This window comes from Balaenoptera musculus, chromosome 15 (assembly GCF_009873245.2).
Source record: "Balaenoptera musculus isolate JJ_BM4_2016_0621 chromosome 15, mBalMus1.pri.v3, whole genome shotgun sequence".
Classification (NCBI taxonomy): domain Eukaryota; kingdom Metazoa; phylum Chordata; class Mammalia; order Artiodactyla; family Balaenopteridae; genus Balaenoptera; species Balaenoptera musculus.
The window spans coordinates 50675562-50695030 of record NC_045799.1 but is presented as its reverse complement, the minus strand read 5'-3'; the positions used below and the strand labels follow the sequence as shown (position 1 = coordinate 50695030).

Sequence of the window (19469 nt, the reverse complement as noted above, 5' to 3'; positions counted from 1 at the left end):
GTGCCTGCCCCACCTCTGGCTGCCTTGGTCCCACACGCCTGTCCACAACCCTTCCTGTCCTGTGCCCAGACTCTCTTCTCGTCCACTAGTCCCCAGGCCCCATCCCCACCTGAGGAGTGGCGGGCACTTACTCAGGTCCTCCAGGAACCTCGCCATCTCAGCCCCCCCTCGCTGGGCAGCGTCCTCGGAGGTGGCCTGGTCCTGGGACGCTGGGGCCCAGCTGCTCCTGCTGAGGCCAGCCTGGGGCCAGAGGGGGTGCAGACCCTCACTCTCCAGGTCCCTGTGCTCCTGGCTAAACCCCTCAACAGTTCTGGCCCCGCTCCCCACACCCCCACAAGAAACATCCATCCTTGGTACACTCCTCGCCTCCCCATCTGCCCCCACGAAGTGGTACCTGAGGGCTGCTTCCCCAGGTCCCCTGCCACCCGTGCCCCAGGGACCGTTCCACATTCTCTACTGAGCACCCCATCTCTCCCATTGGGAAGAACAGCACACCATGCCACCATTCTGCTTTCCAAAACCTCCCCCTCCTGGCCTGCCTTGGAGACGTGCAGGGAAAACCCCCAGGACTCTGTTTCACACTCACCTTTCTGCTCTTCAGCTCAACCCCTCAGGCCCGCAGCACAGAGGGCGGGGCGGGCACTTAGCTCTCACTGGGCCAAGCATGGCCACTCACACAAGTTACCCGACAAACTCTCCCCAAACGTATCTTCACCCGAGTCTTCAGGAGCCTGTCGACAACAGGGCTGTTGGCCCAGTTCCTGGGACTTAGGGAGTTGACACTGTCTGCCACAGGACATGATGACACTAAGCCAGGGAGGCAGGACCAGAGCAGAATGATCTAGAAAGGTCAGACCTGTAACCACGGCGGTGGGACGCGTTTATTTTGGGCTCCTCTGAATTACAAGTTTGACACCTTACTGGGTGCTGCTGCCTGTTTCACCAGGATTATAGGCCCAGTGCGCTCCCAGACACACAAGCTTTGTGAACAACGTGGAGACTTGGCTGTCGGGAGCAGCCAGTCTGTCTGGGGCATGTAAGTACCAAGCTGCACCACCAGGGAGGTCAGGCCACGGCATCGCGACCTCACGCTATCCCCGGGCCCTGCCACAGGCCAACCAGGCGGAACCACCGACTGTCAGTGGCTCTGATGCTGAGATGCTGCTGAAGCACCAGAAATGTCCAGGGCAGGCCCACGGGGAGAGGAGCACATGGTGACGGCAGCCCAGGGCCACGGGTTCCAGGAACCGTGCTGCCACCTCTGCTCTGGGCTGTGAGCACGAGCCCCACAGCACACAGAGGAGACACTCAAACTGCCTCGGTCAGGAAAGTCCAACAGGCGCCTCGTTCAGAATCTTTTGGGCTATGCAGGAGAGCGCGGGAAACGCGGGGCTCTCGGGGAACCCCTGGATGAAGTCTCGGCCCTCCTCCAGGCTCCGCGTGAGCTCAGGGTCCAGGGGCACAGAGCCTGGGAGAGAGAAGGGAAGGGGGCAGAGAAGGGGCCAGGTGGTGAGAGCAAAGCCCGGGGCCAGGAGGCCATGTCCACGCTCCCCACAGCCCAGGAGCCCGCTGGCAGTGCCACTTTAGCCGAGAGCAGACACCTCTTGCTGAGGTGCCTGGCAGGAAGGTACTCTTGGCCTCAATCTCCACTGGGACGGCCAGCAACCCGCCCAGCAGGCCCGGCCCCACCACCTCTCGGGCTCCGGCCACTGGAAGAAAGCACAGAGCGAGTGCTGGGGACATGGTCCCGTGCCACCCACGGTGTCCCTGATACAGGCTCGCAGAGCCTCGGCCGCCCCTCTGCACCTCCGTGGTCTCAGCAGGCGTCTTAGCCGTGGACGCCCACTCAAAGCCCGGGGGGCTGCCTCTGTCCAGTTGGTGGGAACCAATTTGTTAGAGATTAGCTGACACTCGCAGCTCAGGGAGGATGGGACTTTCCACCCTCCTCTTCTCTTCCCTGGGCGCAGGAGGCGTAGGGAGGTAAGGCCACCTAGAGCAGGGGCCCCGGGGCAGCCCTGGCTCGCTCACCCAGGAAGGGGACTCCAGCGTGTCTGGCCAGCTCCTCGCCGCCTCCCCTGGAGAAGATGTTGGTGCACTCCTAGAACACAGAGGTGCGGGGTCCACCTCCAGGCCTCTCACCACCCTCGAAGGGGAGGGGCCGACCACCCACGCCCCCGACTTCCTGCAACTTCCTACAACTCACCTCGCAGTGTGGGCAGACGAAGCCGCTCATGTTCTCCACGACCCCGATCACCCGCAACCCCACCTTCTTACAGAAGGTCAGCTCCCGCCTCACGTCCCCCACGGACACTGCCTGGAGACCAGGAAAGAGACGGGACCAGCTGATGGGCATCCCGAAAACTCAGCCAAGATGAGCAGAAAGAGTAGGGCAAAGCACCTGCCCCAGGGTGAGGGTGCTCCCGTAGTACCTGGGGTGTGGTGACCACGAGGGCCCCCAGGGGGCTGTAGGGGCGCAGGGCGTCCACCACGGCCATGTGCTCATCAGAGGTCCCCGGGGGCGTGTCCACAACCAGGTAGTCCAGCTGCCCCCAGGCCACATCGGACACAAACTGCTTTATCAGTGCTGTGGAGACCCAGGGTGGCCCGGGGTCGGGGAGAGAGCAGGCGAGGCAGGGTCTCACAAAGGGGTCACATGAAGTCCGCTGCCTCCTCCCAGCCCTGGGGCAGGGCGGTGTCTGTGGGTTCCGGTACCACCGGGCACCCCGAGAGCTGCGTGTGCCATTCCTCACCAGGGGCAGGATGAGTACAGCAAGGTGGGGAGACCCTTCCCCACCCTACCCCTAGGGCTTCTGCTCGGGCCTTAGCTGAGGATGGCTAGCGCGGACCCTCCTGGGGCGGGTATCTGTGCCCGAGAGGTGGCCTGCGGTGAAATGCCACGCCAGCGTGTCCTGGAAGCAGCCCCCACCCTGAGCTTGCTCTCACACCCGGCAGCCTCGCTCTGCCTACTAGAGGGAGTTTAATGCCATCTGCTTGTGCAAAGGCACCAGAGCCCCAACAGGCACCCCACGCTGGGTGGTCTGAGCCCCAGGGGATGGACCAGGTGGCTGAAGGCTTCACAGCTGGGTCTCACGCTCTTGCCCCCCAGGCCCGCTGTCTGAATACTTGCGGGCTGACTGCTCAGGTGCACGGCGGGAGAGTCTTGGAAATGAAAAGGCCAGCACTAGAGTCTTTCGAACTTTACCGGAGGCTGGTGCTGTGGGGGGAGGGCTGTGTGGAGGAGAGCCAGCAGCCCTGGGGCTCCTGCACCAAGAGGGCAGCTGGGGAGGCCAGCAGGCTGACAGTGCTGTCCCCTGGCCGGTCATTACCGTTCTTCTTGGGGCCTCTCCACACCACTGCCTCATCCGGCTTCTCTAGCAGGAAGCCCACAGACATGAGGGAGATGCTCTGCTCCTGGTCCACGAAGACAGGCACCCAGCCACTGTCGCACTGATGCACAGCCTTGCCCTGCACCCGGAGCATGCGGGGGATGCTGGGGCCACACAGGTCCACGTCGAGGATACCCACCTGCAAGGAGGCGGGACGTCCACGCGGCATGCAGGGCACCGGCCAAGGCCCACAAGGGGCAGGGGTGGCGGCTCAGGAGATGGGAGGCACTCACCTTCTTGCCTGCGTGGCGCAGGGCCAGGGCCAGCTCCGTGGAGATGGTGCTTTTCCCAACACCCCCCTTTCCCGAGAGAACGAGGATGATGTGCCGGACGCCGGCCAGGTTTCCAGGCTCTAGTCAGAAGGACAACAGGGGAGGAGGGCAGGGCTCTCCTTCGTACCAGCCGCCCTCCATGCTCATTCACTGAGGGGTCACCAGGTACTTCCTACATCCCAGGTCCTGAGACCAGGGCAGTCCTGAGACCTGCTCCATCACCCCGGCATGAGCAAACACGCCCCCGCGAAAGGGCTTCCAGCAGGCCCCAGACCCAACCTACCAGTTCCTCAAAAATGGCTGCTCCCACTCTGTTTGGGGCAGGGCTGCTAGGGCAGGAAATGCCTCAAACTGCTCCTCTTTCTAGCATGCACACCTGTGAGCTCATGTGCACCTGTGAGCTCATGCGCACAAGGCCAGCAAAGGCCAATTCGAGCCAAAGACTCCCAGCTGATTCCAAGGGAAATGGGTGGAGACTAACGTAAATAGGGCACTCGTTACAGTCAGGAAGTACACCTGTGCCAGGGCAGCACTCACGGCTCTGAGGTCTGATCTGTAGGTGCCCAGCCCCCTCCCCTGGGGTCAGAAGAGGCACTCAAGGCAGCCCTGGCCTCCAGTTCTCAGGAGGGAGGCCACAGCTCTGCGGAAGCAACCACAATCGTGTGGGTGCGGACGTCAGGTCACCTGGATGGCTGAAGGTCGTGCCTTAAGAAACCCTGGGTACACAAGGGTGGCCAAGGCATCAGTGCCATGCCCCAGGCAGGCTCGGGCCCAACCACTCTGGGAAGCCCTGCTGGTCGCTCTGCCCCAGCTGCTCTTCCTTTCAATGAGCCTGAAATACCACCCTGTAAATACTAACCATTCCAATCCCTGCCTCCCCACAGCAGTTGCCATCTGCATACAAACAACCCTAAGCCCCCTGCAAAATGCCCAACTTCTTGCCCCAGCGCCCTTAGGACCTCACCATTGAGACTCCTGCCTGGCCTGCAGCAAGCTGCTCACTCACTCCACCACCCTCACTGCATACCCGGGTCCCCAGGAGGGGCTCAATGAAAGGTGAATAAGCACTGTCCCCCCTCCTGACCCATCTCTCATGGGTAGGTTCAAAGGCCCCCGCCACCAAAGCCTCCCTAGAAAGAATTCAACAGTGCTCCTGGCCTGGCTTTCCAGCAGGTCTTTGTCACAAATGCGTTCTAGCGCCTGTCCTGGGTCTCCGTCTGGTACTGGGGGCCGAGAGATCTCATAAGGTGACAAGGAAAGGGCGCCCCCCCAACCACCCAGATCATTGCCTACAAATACCTTGGACACCATGCCTCAGGCTACCTCTGCGTCAACTTAAAAGGCTATTACTTAAATTGCTTTAATATCAAAAAGTACTTGGGAATCAATTTCACCTTTCTTTGGTGTGGGGAGGGGTGGTCTGGTAGAAACTAGGGAAAGAACAAGCCAGATGTGGGTCCTGATTCCTACTCGCCCTTCGTGCGGGTGCTGCACTGCCAAGCCCCTAATAGTGAAGACTTGCTCTCCTCACTGGTGGGACTGGGGAACTTTATCTGCTTGAGCATCACACAGGACACTGCTGCTCCCAAGTCACTTCTCACACAACAATCCTTAGGAGCCAACCACAAGAAACTTTCACTTGTAAGAATACTGAAAAAGTTTATAAACAGATTATCAACGATAATCCGAGTGCCTATTAGATGTAAGAGGCTGCCCTGGAAGGGGCAAAGGAAAGCAGTATCTCCCCATGGAGGGAAGTAAAGGGCACCCTGTATGGATAAAAAGCCCAGTCAAACCTTAAGTCCGACCAAACCATGATTATTTGATACGCTGGACAAATATGGAAGTTTTTGTATGTAAAGAATCTTTCCAGAAAGATACGAGTGACACCAGGAGTTGCCTCTGGGCACAGGGAGGTTTACTGCAAAGCCCGTTAGGCTTTTCTACTTTCCATGTACATTTCCCCCTTAGTTAAAAGAGAAACCTTCATCCATCAATCTAGAAGCTATTCCTCTCACCTTGTAGCAAGTCTGCCCTTATCATAACAAACTTTTTCAGATTTTTCTCTCCAGCGTTACATTTATAATCCGATGGATGAATCCAGCGTTGTAAGAGCTTTGTGCTCATGGTACCAGACCTGAGGTCTTTTGGAAGATAACGTGGCTAAGCTGTGCGAATCCGATTGTGCCCAATGTACATATTCCGTCCCACGCAACTTTCCTTTATATATATATATCTCAAGGCTTAAAAAGCAGAATAATACTTCTACAAACAACTGCGAGTATGTGACGTTCCAGTTTCTCCTTCTTAGAGCTCCTTATTCAAACAAGACTTCCTTCTAAGCGCCGTAATGACGCACGCGAGCACCTCTGAGACCTTTACACTGTAAATCAGACGGTGTGCTAAAACCCGGAGCCCTGACCAGCAGCTGCGGGCCGGCCCCTTCCCTCTTCCCTCGGCGCCCGCGGACCGAAAACGCCCCGCAGCCCAGCATACTCACCTGCTGCCGCCTCCATCCCACCCGGGTGGCCGCACGGCTTCCAGCCACTTCCTCCTCGCACAGTCCGCCTCCCTGCCTGAGTAAAGTGCCTTCGGACCAATGGGCAGCGCGAACCCTCCCCCTGGCTCCCCTTGATAGGCCCATTCACGCTATCTTCAGCCAATCAGATCTCACGAGGGGGTGCAGGCAGGTTCCGGCGCGGACGACGTACAGGACCTAGACCCACTTCCGTGTCAACGCCCCAGCGTGAGGCCGCTTCTTTTCCTCGCCCCGCGTCCAATGGGCGCGCGGGCCTTGTCTCCGACCGCTTGAGATGTGGCCAATGGGGACGTCGGATCAGGATTGACAGATCCAGCAGCCTCTCAGGAAGAGGCGTGTGCCGCGAGGACCGCCCCTCACCCGTAGCCCCGGGCCGCGCGCGCTGCGGGGCCAATGCCGCGCAGGGGGCGGGCCGCGAGGGAGGGGATTGTTTACGTCTCGCTCGGGAGCGGAAAGTAGGGCACGGCAGGCCGGGCTGAGCGCGGCGGCGCAGAGCGGCTGCAGGTGAGCGGCTGGGCGCGTCCGCGCCTCCCCGGGTCTCCCGGGCCCGGCCGCCCCGCCCGGCTCGACCCCGCCGCGCCCGCCGACCTTTCGGAGCTGCGGGCGGCGGGGCCGGCGCGCCTTTGTTCCTGCGGCGGCATCGGCGGCGGCAGGGCCGGGCGAGGCTGGCGAGGCGCTGCGCCGCAGGCCGGGCGGGGCGGCGGGCGGGAGGAACCCCGCAACCCCACCGATCCTGAGACAGTGCGATGCCTGATGGGGAAGCGACCCCTACTGCAGCGGGGTCAGTCTCGGGGCCGTGCATTGCGCGTGCACGGCCTGGCGCTTACTGTTGCTGCGGCGGTGGCGGGCGAGGAGTAGGCCGGGCCCACTCTGGCCGGTTCCAGTAACCAACCCTGGTCTGCAGACGGGCTCCTATCCCTCAAAAGCTCTGCCTGCGCCCATTCACTGCCGCCCCTCGGGGTCGTGGCAGGGCCCTCCTGGGGATTTCAAACCAGGGCAGAGCCGGGAAGTAGACGATCACAGAGGGCGACTTATTACTGTAAGTCGGGCATGGAAGTTGAGAGCCAAAGAGGGGAGGGGAAAGCGTTGTGGGGAAAGCGTTGTGGGCGAAGGGCTGGAAAGAGCTACCAGCCGGAACAGGGCCGGAACTTGTAGGCTTTGTAGGATATTGCATTTTATTGGAAGAACAGTGGCAAGCCCTGAAGAGTTAAAAACTCGTTAATTTAAAATTTTAAGATATGTATTTCAAAAAAAGCTCGGTTGTAGTGAATGAAGTGGGAGGAGCCAGAGCGAAGACGAGTTGTGTGCGGGTGGGGCAGGCAAGGTGGCAGCAGGGGTGGAGAGGGATTCAGGACATGTTTCGGAGATGGTGTGGGGCGCGGAGGGCTGTGAGGCCATGGTGGGAGGGAGGAAAGAAGTGTTGGGGATGACTGCTGTGTGTCTGGCATGAGGAATTCGGAGGCTAGAAATGCCGTTTGTCAAAATGGAGAATGGAGGAGGGGCAGGCAAGGTTTGAGATGCTTGAGGGATGTGCAGGAGGGACACTTGCATTCCTGAGGCCGAGCTCGGAGAGGGGCTGAGCTAGGCATTTGAGAGTCATGGATGTCAGGATGGCATTCCACACTCTCTACCTGGGTTTCATCAAGGTACTCGGACACTGGAGTGAGGTATGAGCTTGTGAAGAGAGTTCTGGACCCTGGGTGGGCTGGCACAGTCTGGGGGCCAAGTGCAGGGGGTGCTGGGGGACCTACCGGTGTGTCATATGTCTTTCTCTGCTCAGACCTTGTGCTTTCTTCCAGATCCTGCCCACCATGGCCAGGCGCCCACGGAGCAGCAGAGCATGGCACTTTGTCCTGAGCGCAGCTCGCCGAGATGCGGATGCCCGGGCCGTGGCTCTGGCAGGGTCCACCAACTGGGGCTACGACTCTGATGGGCAGGTAGGTTCCAGTGGGTGAGGTGGTCATGGCTGGACTAAACATTGCCTGAACTGAGACTGAAAGAGAAAGATGCCTCTGAGGGCAGAAAACAGGGCCAGCCTTAGCAGACCGTCCCCTGCGTGCGCTCTGCTTCTGCTCCCCCAGGCTCTTCACACTGGTTAAGGACACACGTGGCCCTGGGTGGCAGGACCTCAAGGCATATACTACGTTCCTCTGTAGACTTTTTTCTTTGAAGAGGGTGTCAGTGGGTACTTTGGTCAGTTCATTTAACTAAAACTTCTCCATTCCATTTACCCAACTGCTTTTCAAGGGTAGCTATTGTTACCTCTGTGTGCAACCTTCTGGACGTTTTCTCTGCCTGTTGAAGTCTGTACTCAACGTTTGTGTATATGCATCTAAAAAAAGAATTTTGATCTTTAAAGACCAACATTCCTGAGCCTTCCTGTGCTCAGGACCCTGAGCTCTGCGAGGCCCAGGAACACAGAGGCCGTGAGGAGGGCGGCTCAGCTGTCTGTCTGCAGTGCAGGTTCCTGATGGACCTGAGGGGTTTGCAACCAGAGCCTCACCACGCTGACTCCCACCACAGGGGAGGGGTGGCAGGGCTGTGTGGCCTCTGTGCCTGCCGTGGGGGGCATGTGGGGAGGGCTTCACAAGTCAGTTTCCTGAACCTCTCAGACCAGAGCTGGGCTTTGGCTCTGCCCTGAGTCACCTCTGTTGTTTTCAGGGTGATCTTCGGGTGACTTGGTTCTGCTCTGTCACAGCCACCCTGCCTGGGTGCCCTGGCTCAGCCAGGTGTCTGGGTGGGGACAGGTGCCTATCCTCCCCCAGCCCTCAGTGAAGGCAGCTGAGTCCCGTAGAAGCACCAGGGCTTGGGGCAGAATTGGAGGCAACATCCTGGGTCCCCTTCCTGGGGCCTCCCTTAGCTCCCTGCCCAGGCCAGCGAAAGGCCCCGGCCTGCATTCCTGTCCCACCTCCAGCTTCCACTGACCACGTGACCTGGAGCAGTCTTTTCTCCTGTCTGTCCCTGCCTCTCTGGCTCATCGCTGTGGGATGTGGGAGGTGTCCAGGGGCTGGGGGTGCGGTGTCTGATACGCACCTGTGGCTCATCCGGTCACCTAATGGGCCTGGAGTACTTGTGTGCATGTGTGGATGGAGAGAGCGTGTCACCCCAGCACCTTTGAAGGCCGAACACACATGTCCCTGTCTTCGCTACTCTAAGCTCTCCTTACAGCTTGCGGTGGGGCTGGGTCTGCCCTCTGCACAGGGGGTTGTGTGCTGGGTGCCAAGCAGTGTGACCCCCGGGGCCAGCAGTGCTCAGGTCTGTGCCCCTGGCTCCTGACTCAGTGGGAAGGGATTGTCTCCTCTGGCAGCAGTGGGCCTGCCTTGACTTGTGGGGGATTGCTCTTCCCCGCGAGCGGGGTGCTTTGGGCCTGCTGCCACTGCCCTTGCTGCTGTCTGTCTCCAACTGGGGCTCAACCTCCTTGCTCCCTGAGCTGTCTCTGCCATCGGTTCCCAGAGCTCCTGTGTGGCACTTGGGGCTGAGTGTAATAACAAAGAAACTCAGTTCCGGTGGGAGGAGGCAGGTGAGCAGGACCCAGAAGAGCGTCAGGGAAGCCTACGAGAAGGGAAGAGGAGAAGGAAGAGGACGCAGTGTGAGAGGCTGGAAGAGCCTCTTTGAAGTGGTATCTGAAAGCCATCCAGGGGCAAACAGACCCCCACCCCTGCCCCATGGGGACAGGGGTGGACAGGGCAGAGGAGGAGGCTGGGCAGGGAGGGGGTCTTATATTCTCTGATGAGAGTAAGTCTGTGGGCTTTGTTCTCAAGGCAGCAGGATTCCCAGGTCTGAACAGGTCACCCAGACCGCTGTGTGGAGGGCATTTCAGGGGGGCCAGAGGAGCACCCAGAGGCCAGGAGAGTGAGGGTGGAGGCCAGAGCCGCACCAGGACCCCAGGCGAAGCTGGGAGGGCTCGGAGAGCAGGCATGCAGAGGCTGCCTGCACCCCGGGACCTGAGACCCCCAGGCCCTCACTGGTCGGCCAGACGTCAGAGCCTGGGTGGGTGTCTTGAGGGGCCCACGTGGCTCCAGAACAGGAACAAGGTGTACAGAGGCACCCTCGCTGGCCTCCAGGAGGGTCTGTGGGTCAACTGGTCCCCGGAACCAGACCAGCTCAGCCTTGGCGTCTGGCCCCTGGGCCAAGATCAGGCCCTCAAGGCTTGGAGTCCGTTCTGTGAGGACTGAGAGCCACATGCAGAGGGCCAAGGCCCAACTGAATGTTTTCCTGCCGCAGCCTGAGACCACAGGGCTCGCTCGTCAGGGTCCTGTGATGGGGGTTGAGAGCACACCCTTGCACGGACAAGGGGGCCACGGCCTGAGACAGGTGTGCAGGCCCTGCCACGGCCATCGGCTCCCCTGGAGCCCAGCTGCTGCCACGGGGAGACTAGGTGCCTTCATTAGGTCAGCAGTGGACTTTGCTGTCATGCTCCCGTTTATCACAATCTAGATGTTCTCTGGACAATGACGATGGCTAAGCATGCAGCCCCGTCTTGTGGCTTATTAGTGGCTGGGCCTCCGGGGCCCTCTACTCCACTCCCAGGAAGCCACCGGCGTGGTAGGCCTTTGGCAAGGAGGCCCCCTTGCAGCTCCTGAGCCAGAAGAGGTGTCCAGGGTCACTGTGGCTGTCTGGCTGAGCCCTTGAGACCTGAGGAGGCCCTTTGAGGCCAAAGCCCCAGATCCCTTCCTTGGGGCGTCTGGCCGTTCACCCGTGGGCCTGGGGTGGGTGGCAGGGCAGGTGGGGGAAGGGGTAGGTTGGGCCGGCGGAGGGCAGGAGGCGGGAACAGCTGGCCCTTTCCCCTCAGCACAGCGACTCAGATTCCGACCCCGAGTATGCATCTCTGCCGTCATCCATCCCCAGCGCTGTGCCTGTGACCGGGGAGTCCTTCTGCGACTGTGACAGTCAGAGTGAGGCCTTCTGCGGCAGCCTGCACGCTGCCCACCGGGGCAGGGACTGCCGCTGCGGGGAGGAGGACGAGTGTGAGTGTGAGGGCCTGCGACGGGTGGGTGGACCTCCTGGCCAGGGTGTGGGGGGAGCCTGCCGAGCCTGGGCCTCTTCTCTCGCAGATTTTGACTGGGTCTGGGATGACCTGAATAAGTCCTCAGCCACCCTGCTGAGCTGTGACAACCGGAAGGTCAACTTCCACATGGAGTACAGCTGTGGCACAGCGGCCATCCGGGGCACCAAGGAGCTGGGGGAGGGCCAGCACTTCTGGGAGATCAAGATGACCTCGCCTGTCTACGGCACTGACATGGTAAGTGGCCGGCAGGGTGGGGAGAGGGATGCCGGGCACCTTGGTCCCCAGCCCCCTCTGCCAGTCCCGCTGTTCCCAGATGGTGGGCATCGGGACATCGGACGTGGACCTGGACAAGTACCACCACACGTTCTGCAGCCTGCTCGGCCGGGACGAGGACAGCTGGGGCCTCTCCTACACGGGTGCGTGGGGTCCCCAGGGTGGGCGGGGCTGGGGGGCCCCGAGGCTGCAGGGCTCACCCCGACCCTGCTGCCCCCAGGCCTCCTCCACCACAAGGGCGACAAGACGAGCTTCTCCTCCCGGTTCGGCCAGGGCTCCATCATTGGCGTGCACCTGGACACCTGGCATGGGACGCTGACCTTTTTTAAGAACAGGAAGTGCATAGGTGAGGGCGTGACTTTGACATGTGCCCGCAGAGTGTGGCTGCCACTGAGCTCCTGGTGAGGCTGAGGGCCCTGAAAGGCCATCCTTGCAGAAGCCTGAGGTCCCAGGGTCCCCAGAACCGGGCAAGGGCGGCGGGTAGGTGGAAATCCCAGCATCCTTCGTCCCCTTAGGAGAGCCTGAGCTTAGGGTTCAGGCTGTGCCACCTCCCCACCCCCAGGAGTGGCAGCCACCAAGCTGCAGAACAAGAGGTTCTACCCGATGGTGTGCTCCACGGCGGCCAAGAGCAGCATGAAGGTGATCCGCTCCTGTGCCAGCATCACCTCCCTGCAGTACCTGTGCTGCTACCGCCTGCGCCAGCTGCGGCCCGACTCTGGGGACACGCTCGAGGGCCTGCCCCTGCCACCCGGCCTCAAGCAGGTGCTGCACCACAAGCTGGGCTGGGTCCTGAGCATGAGCTGCGGCCACCGCAAGCCCCCCGCGCCCTCGCCCACAGCCAATCCCAGCAGCCCCGAGACCCGGCGCTGCCAGAGGAAGCGCTGCCGAAGGACCTAGCTTGTTTCCCAGTGAAAACTGCCTTCTACAGCTGGGATGGCGTTTTCTGTTTCTCCCTTTGGACCACCCTCCAGGGCAACAGGAGAGGGAGGACTGAACCAAGGTTTGTCTCGGCTGCCCCCCTGCCACCCGGCTGGGAGAGGCCTTGCTACAGGGGCTCCGGGGCCGTTATCCCTGTGATCCGGAGACCCGGACTTCCTAGTCTGTCTGCTTCCTGTGCCGGGTGTGGGAGCAGCCACTTTCCTTCTCAGAGTCTCTGGGGAGCTGCTGCCCCAGCATGTCTAGACTCGGGCTGCAGGCCTGGGAGACTCGTCTGCTGCCTGTGAGGAGGATGGCTTTGTGAGAGGTCGGCTCTTCCTGCTGTCGCCGCCGGCCTTGGGTTTTTCATAACTTGCTTTGCATGTTGTCAGCTGCTGTTCCTCTCGTCTGAGGCTGAAAACAACCGTAATAAACTTAGAGTTTACATCTGATGCTTACATACCTATGGAACGAAAGGGGTCGGACCGAGGCCTGGGGCTGACAGGTGTCCACAGCTTTTCTCCTGTTGGGGGGGGTCACAGCACCCTTGAGGAGTGACGGCCTGGTTCTTTTTTCTCCCTCAAGACCTTGTCTTAATGCTTCTCCTTTCTGAAGGTGCCCGCCTCCCCTGCCCCCGCAGCCTCCAGGTGACCGGCATTTGCTCTGTGGGGCCCTGAGGCGCTGCCCAGCCCTTCCTGCCTGTCCTAGCTGGCTAGCAGCCCCTCTGCCAGTGTGTACAGGGCCCAGGGCATATGAGCCCTGCCCCCATCTTCTCCAGACCTTCCAGCTGGCTTGGTATCTCCTGGAGAGAATTTCCTCTTCTGCTCATCCCAGTTATGCAAGAACTTTCTCTGCTGCCCCTCCTGCGCCATCTTGGGGTCAGACCTGCCTGAGAGCCCCGGTGCAGGTCGTACTGGGTGTCTTGCTCCCGCACACCACCGCTCGTGGTTTCTAGTTTGTTCCCTGGGCGGGCTGCATTCAGTCCTGCCAGTAGGTGGGAGAAGGGCCCATCTGGTACCACAGGCGTGGTCAGGAGCCCAGGTCCAGCAGGAGGTTGGGGTTGGTGGTCGTCAGGAAGAGGCAGATGTGGCGGGAGAGGTCAGGTCCCACCCTGTGGGGCTGCACATCCTCGCCCATCTTCACAGGGAGGTCAGCCAGGAGGGCTAGGCGCTCCTGCTCCATGCCACAGGCCACGTACACCTAGGGCAGGCACAGGGATGGGCGGGGCAGGCCTCGGGGACCTGGCCTCCATATCTGGGAGTCTGGTTGGGGGGGCGGGGGGCCCACCTGTTGCAGAAGGCAGGGGGAGGGGAAGGCAGCGACAACAGCATTGGCCACAGCCGGGCTGACGCAGTTGAACTGCCTGATCTGCTGCCACCAGGCCCCCCGCAGGCCGGTGCCATCTCTTGCCACTATTCTCGGCTGCTGCCCAGCGCCCGGTGGTGCAGAAGGAAAAGGCCCCAGACTCCCTGGACTGCCTGGGAAGGGGAGGATGCAGGGAAGTGCCTAGACTCTTCATCACCTCTCCTGAATGCCCCGCCCCCAGCTCAACAAAACCCTCAGCCCCCTCTGCTCTAGAGGCCAGAGAGGTGCCACCCCGCCCGGCACTCCCACCCCTCCTGCTGCAGCCCCCAGCAGGGTGAGGGTCACACACTTGAAGGGACGCTGGGTGAGGGCCTTGGTGAAGGCACACACATGCTGACTCAGCTCCTGCCAGGAGGCCACCAACAGCACATCCACGTTTGCCCAGAGCTGCAGGAGCACCAGGGCCTGAGAAGGAGATGAGCCCGTGGGTGTGGGTCAGAGGGTTCCCATGGGGGACACCCAGCTGCGACCAACCCCGCATGCCACCCACGTGCCAAACCAGCCCCTGCTGGGTCTTGGAGAGCAGCCCAAGGGCCAGAGCCCATGCCAACCATCTGGCCCAACCCAACTGTCCTCACCTCCTCCACCTCGGGCCAGCCAACTGCCACCTTGGCACTAGCCACCGCTGGACGCTCTGGCTGCCATATTTCCTGGGTGCTGGACTGGTAAGACCTATGCAGAGGTGACCGTCCCTCTGGCTCCCCACCCTCCATGAGTTCTCCTCCCGCCCCCAGAGCCCACCCAAGGGAGAGGGTTAGCTGTGACACCAGCCCCCAGGGCCACCCCTGCCTTTCGCCCGAACTCTCCCATCCCAGGCAGGCTGGCTAAGGGTGTTAGGGTAACCGGTACCACAGGTAAACATCCAGCCCAATGACAGCCAGGTGCAGGCAGGCAGGGCTCTCAGGAGTGATCCAGGGCACAGAACAGGTTGGGCCACATGTCTGCAAGCCAAGAAGGTTTACCACACCTGTTCCTCGGGGCTGCGGCAGGCGGGGCCCACCGGCAACCGCCAGTTTGCAGGAAGCAGGGGAGTGAGCCCAAGAACAACCCCGCGGTGCTGGGAGGAGACAGGGGTGGACTCCTCCGCCCAACCAGCTCTCTTTAGAAAACCAGCTCTGTGCCTCCCACATGATCAAGAAGATCTATGAAAGAATCCGGGCACACCCCAGGCTCCTAGCAGAGTTGGACTGAACCCTCCTCCCCATTCCTGGTCCACCTCTGCACCCCAGCCTGGCATTTGCTTGACATACACAGGTGCTTGATAAACGGAGAACCTTGAACTCTGGGACCTGGCAGAGGGTCTAACCTAATGACACTCTGGTGCAAACATCAGCTGAGCAATCCCTATTTCTCCCGCCAGGCGGCAGCTGAGCGGTTGGGTGTCACAAGGTGGACTGCACAGCCAGCCTGCAGCCCTAGTCCCCAGGCCCCCTCTCAGCAGTTTACCACCTGATTTCTGACTCAGTTCTCAAGAGAACCCTCCTTATCCTGGCTTCTACCCTCAAGAAGCAGCCGTGGCTCCCACCTGCTCCCAGGCCAAGAGCCTAGCTGGCTTCCCCCATCTTACCCACAACATCCAAAATAGGGAACCCAGCCCCTCACGATCTGTGGTCAGGGATTACTCCTTCCTCCCTCCCTCCCGCACCTGGGTCAGCTAGACAACGCCCTGCAGAAACTCCTCAGGCTCCAGCAGCAGCAGCCGGTCCTGCTCATCCGCAGCCCACACCTCAGGAGGCACCTGTGGGAACATACAGGGCACTGTTGCCCACCCTTGGCCTCGTGCACCCCGGGCCATGGCCTGGGCACCCGAGGAGTCCTGAGGCTTGCGCAGGTTCTTCCCAGACCGCTCTACAGAAACCTAGCGTCCCACCTTCTACTGAGACTAAAAGCAGCGCAGGTCTGCCGGGCAGCAACACCTGTGGCCACAGCCTGGATGGAATGGAGCATCCCTCAGCAGCAGTTGCGTTCAGGCTCTGGATCTCAGCCCGCAACTTACCAAGAGTGGCCTGTGCATCACTCACTCAGCGTTCCCCGTTCTCAGTTTACTGGTAGGTAAAACGTACACAATTGCTGCAGCTGCCTCTCAAAAGAGCTTTGTCACATAAAACACCCAACCCAGGGCTGCATTCCGTAAACCCAGGACACTCACACTGAAGGGGCAAGGGTCTGGCTTCACTCTGCTCCACCTGAGCCTCCAGGCAGAGCGCTCGGGCTCCACGAGGTACTCATAGCCCAGGGCGTCCAGAGCCTCCATCAGGATGTCGGCACCGGCATCTTCCAGAATGGCTGGATGGGGCAGAGGGACAGTCAGCTGTCACTGCTTCCTTCTCCCACGAGAGGACACTACTTGGGTGGGGACAGCAGCCCCACAGCCTCCACAGCGTGTTACCAACATACTGATTCCCGTCCGGCTCCCAGAGCGCAGATAAACAAGCTCCCCAAGGCCGAGCTCCCCACCCCGGGCCGCTGCCCGCGCCCGCCCGCACCTGGGTCCACGAGCACCGCCAGGCGCCGCACGGCTTGCTCGGGCCGCAGACGCCGCAGCACCTCGGCGGCCGCCCTGCGCTCCTCCGCCGGGTCCCGGACCCTGGCGGCGGCCTCCTCGCCTGCGGGGCCCTCGGTGTCCGAATCCGAGATCTCCCAGGTCGGGGGCTGCAGCTATCCCCGGCCCCAGCGCGAGCCACCGGGCGTCCTAGACCCAGCCCTCGCCATGGCCCGCCCAGCCTCTTCTCCCCTTCCGGCCGCGCCCGGACGCCTTTGCGGGGGACACCGGCCGCTTCCGGCGTCGGGCGCGCCCCGCGGCGCGCGGTGGCATCTTCCGGTCGGAGCGCGGAGGCTGCCCGGCCATGGCGCGGAAGAAGGTGCGGCCGCGGCTGATCGCCGAGCTGGCCCGCCGCGTGCGGGCCCTGCGCGAGCAGCAGGAGCGGCCGCGCGATTCGGAGCGCTACGCCCTGGACTACGAGACGCTGACGCGGCCGCACTTGGGCCGCAAGCTGCCCGCGCGAGCCTGGGCCGACGTGCGCCGCGAGAGCCGCCTCCTGCAGTTGCTCGGCCGCCTCCCGCTCTTCGGCCTGGGCCGCCTTGTCACGCGCAAGTCCTGGCTGTGGCAGCATGACGAGCCGTGCTACTGGCGCCTCACGCGGGTCCGGCCCGACTACACGGCGCAGGTGCGTGCACGGTGCCCACCCCTCAGCTCCCGGCACCGCGGGGCACCACTGTCTCCCCTGCGCGCGACTTTGTGGGACAGGATATCCTGTCACCCGAGCCCTGGGCAAGCGAGCTTTCTGAGCTGATCTCCTCCCCACTTGCTTTGCAGAACTTGGACCACGGGAAGGCCTGGGGCGTCCTGACCTTCAAAGGTAAGGCGTCCAAACCCGGTGGGGAGGCTGCCGGCAACAGATTGTTCCGCCAACGTGTGTGCAAGAAGCCTCGTCCTTCTTTCCCCAGGAAAGACGGAGAGTGAGCCTCGGGAGATAGAACAGGTCATGTACCACGACTGGCGGCTGGTGCCCAAGCACGAGGAGGAGGCCTTCACCGCTTTCACGCCGGCGCCGGAGGACACAATGCGCACTGTGCCCTATCCGCCGCTCCTCCGCGCAATGATTCTAGCAGAGCGACAGAGAAATGGAGACACCAGCACGGAGGAGCCCATGCTCAATCTGAACAGGATACGCATTGATCCATGGGACTATCCTGAGAACCGGGAGTCGAAGAGAAAGACCAAGGGCACCGCAGTCTAAAATGCCAGAGCGGACAGGCTGCCGCCAGGGTGCAAGCCAGTGGCCACCATTTTCAGTTACACCTGAATCAGCCCCCTGGGAGCTTGGATCCTACCTCCCCGTGACTTGTTGAGGTTCTACATTTTCTTGGAAAAGGGTGGGGTCAGACCTTGCACCTTGTGTCTTTCCTCTGTTCCCGCTGCCCCAACACGCAGATCTGACTGAGGGGGCCTCGCAGGAGGTGGCTGCTGGGGGAAAGCCGGAAGCAGCAGGGCCCGCAGTTTTGGAGCCCCGGTGCTGGCTCCTGTCACTTCCACGCTGGCTTCCCTCCTTATGACCTGTTGCCTTTGCCGGGACCCAGGTAGAAACTGAACGCGAATAAAGGCACATGAAGCAGCCCTGGGATGTGGCTTCTTTGAGTTTGGGATACCAAAGCGGGCTCTTGGCAGGGCTGTGGGGAGGAGCAGGCTGACACTGCTGCTTACGGCCGGGGGGGTGAGAGGAGTGCCGCGCAGGCGCCCGGCGGTGGGGAGACCCGAGGGGATTCGGGAGTCACAGGCGCGGCCGCAGAGGTCCCGGCGTCGGCCTGAACGACAGGAACCCCGTCTCCGCGTCCACCGAGGTGGCAGCGCCCGGCGACCAGGCCGCTTTAAGCACAGGCCCCGCCCCGGCCCGCGCGCCGCCCCCGCCCCGGCCCTCGAGCCGCTCGGGCCCTGCTGCCGCCATCATGATCTGCCTGGTGCTGACTATCTTCGCCAACCTCTTCCCGGCGGGTGAGCGGCGCGGGCCGGGCCGGGCCGGGCGGGGCGGGTAGGGGGTGCGGCCGGGTCTGATGCGCCACGACCCCGGCGGTCCCCGCAGCGTACACCGGCGTGCACGAGCGCACCTTCCTGGCCGTGAAGCCCGACGGCGTGCAGCGGCGGCTCGTGGGCGAGATCGTTCGGCGCTTCGAGAGGAAGGGCTTCAAGCTGGTGGCGCTGAAGCTGGTGCTGGTGAGGGCCGGGGTCCCCAGGCGGGTGCGGGACGGGGGGGTGGGGGCGGGGTCCCCGGGCGTGGGGAGCGCGGCGGGGTGGGGTGCAGGGGGAGACGGGGTCCCCGCGCGTGGGGGATGGGGGTCCCAGGAGCACGCGGCCCTTCCCCTTCCCTCCCCAGGCCTCGGAGGAGCTGCTGCGCCAGCACTACGCCGAGCTGCGTGAGCGCCCTTTCTACGGGCGCCTGGTCAAGTACATGGGCTCCGGGCCGGTGGTGGCCATGGTGAGTGCTGGCTGGCGGGAGGGCGGCGCGCTGACCCCGTGCTGACCCCCGACCCCGTCTGCAGGTGTGGCAGGGTCTGGACGTTGTGCGCGCTTCGCGGGCGCTCATCGGGGCCACGAACCCGGCCGACGCCGCGCCTGGCACCATCCGTGGCGATTTCTGCATCGAGGTCGGCAAGTAAGGCCGGTTCCGATTCCCCGAACTGGGCTGCGCGGGGCCCTCTGCCCGAGCTCTGTCTGCTGCGGGCCTGCACTCACGCGCGCCTCTCCCGCACAGGAACGTGATTCACGGCAGCGACTCGGTGGAGAGCGCCCGCCGCGAGATAGCGCTCTGGTTCCGCGCGGACGAGCTCCTGTGCTGGGAGGACAGCGCCGGGCACTGGCTGTACGAGTAGCCGGTCGGGCAGATGTGCCCGTCTGCAGTGGGCTGTGGGTGATTCCGCATTCTCCAGGCCCCGGAGGTGTGCACACACGTGGGCCCCACTCCTAGGAGCTCAGAATACCCTTCCTGTGGCAGGGGCACAGGAGGGCAGGTGGTGCACGCCTGCGGAGCTCTGGTTGCTACAGGCCTTCCTGTCCTGGCTGAGGTTCTCAGGAGGCCCAGCCCAGCCTGCACCCGTTTACAGCACGTCTGGAATGCGGCAGGGTGCCACCCTAGTACTTGACTTGTCCCAGTACTTCTTTTTATAATAAATTGAGGAAAATTTTTGTGCTCGAGTTGGTTTGGGCCCAGGGACAC

General features: G+C 62.2%; 5 protein-coding genes across 28 annotated transcripts; 3 read left to right on the top strand and 2 right to left on the bottom strand.

Moving 5' to 3' along the window:
• Positions 1-853: 853 nt before the first annotated feature.
• Positions 854-6247, bottom strand: NUBP2 (nucleotide binding protein 2). Of its 5 annotated transcripts, none has more exons than XM_036825761.1 (7): positions 6159-6247; positions 3620-3738; positions 3327-3525; positions 2430-2584; positions 2204-2314; positions 2029-2075; positions 854-1468 (listed from the first exon to the last, which is right to left on the bottom strand). In XM_036825761.1, exons 1-7 carry the CDS (start codon positions 6172-6174, stop codon positions 1447-1449), a joined length of 669 nt encoding a protein of 222 aa, XP_036681656.1. In that variant the 5' UTR covers positions 6175-6247; the 3' UTR covers positions 854-1446. The 5 variants fall into 5 exon arrangements, with proteins under 5 accessions (XP_036681656.1, XP_036681653.1, XP_036681654.1 ...); XM_036825758.1 differs by having other exon boundaries at positions 2029-2098; positions 6159-6246; XM_036825759.1 differs by having other exon boundaries at positions 2029-2098; positions 3327-3465; positions 6159-6246.
• Positions 6248-6609: 362 nt separating this feature from the next.
• On the top strand, positions 6610-12845 carry SPSB3 (splA/ryanodine receptor domain and SOCS box containing 3). 17 transcript variants are annotated; one of them, XM_036825745.1, is made up of 7 exons: positions 6610-6701; positions 7997-8134; positions 10995-11164; positions 11252-11439; positions 11519-11621; positions 11699-11879; positions 12041-12845. In XM_036825745.1, the coding sequence occupies exons 2-7, from the start codon at positions 8070-8072 to the stop codon at positions 12699-12701; spliced, it is 1368 nt and encodes a 455-aa protein (XP_036681640.1). In that variant the 5' UTR covers positions 6610-6701; positions 7997-8069; the 3' UTR covers positions 12702-12845. The 17 variants fall into 17 exon arrangements, with proteins under 17 accessions (XP_036681640.1, XP_036681636.1, XP_036681649.1 ...); XM_036825741.1 differs by having other exon boundaries at positions 10990-11164; XM_036825754.1 differs by having other exon boundaries at positions 6611-6701; positions 11046-11164; positions 11699-11824.
• On the bottom strand, positions 12722-16606 carry EME2 (essential meiotic structure-specific endonuclease subunit 2). Its single transcript, XM_036826747.1, is given in 11 exon segments — positions 12722-12807; positions 13279-13593; positions 13681-13806; positions 13808-13871; positions 14048-14163; positions 14337-14430; positions 14608-14699; positions 15404-15496; positions 15908-16044; positions 16245-16416; positions 16529-16606. Coding segments are annotated over 10 exon segments (1143 nt in total). The 3' UTR covers positions 12722-12807; positions 13279-13422.
• On the top strand, positions 16541-17874 carry MRPS34 (mitochondrial ribosomal protein S34). 2 transcript variants are annotated; one of them, XM_036825765.1, is made up of 3 exons: positions 16541-16925; positions 17075-17117; positions 17158-17874. In XM_036825765.1, exons 1-3 carry the CDS (start codon positions 16605-16607, stop codon positions 17496-17498), a joined length of 705 nt encoding a protein of 234 aa, XP_036681660.1. In that variant the 5' UTR covers positions 16541-16604; the 3' UTR covers positions 17499-17874. The 2 variants fall into 2 exon arrangements, with proteins under 2 accessions (XP_036681660.1, XP_036681659.1); XM_036825764.1 differs by having other exon boundaries at positions 16544-16925; positions 17206-17874.
• A 112-nt stretch (positions 17875-17986) lies between these two features.
• Positions 17987-19438, top strand: NME3 (NME/NM23 nucleoside diphosphate kinase 3). Of its 3 annotated transcripts, none has more exons than XM_036825766.1 (5): positions 18009-18250; positions 18339-18469; positions 18630-18731; positions 18796-18900; positions 19008-19438. In XM_036825766.1, exons 1-5 carry the CDS (start codon positions 18205-18207, stop codon positions 19218-19220), a joined length of 597 nt encoding a protein of 198 aa, XP_036681661.1. In that variant the 5' UTR covers positions 18009-18204; the 3' UTR covers positions 19221-19438. The 3 variants fall into 3 exon arrangements, with proteins under 3 accessions (XP_036681663.1, XP_036681661.1, XP_036681662.1); XM_036825767.1 differs by having other exon boundaries at positions 18013-18250; positions 18796-18908; XM_036825768.1 differs by lacking the exon at positions 18630-18731 and having other exon boundaries at positions 17987-18250.
• Positions 19439-19469: the final 31 nt, after the last annotated feature.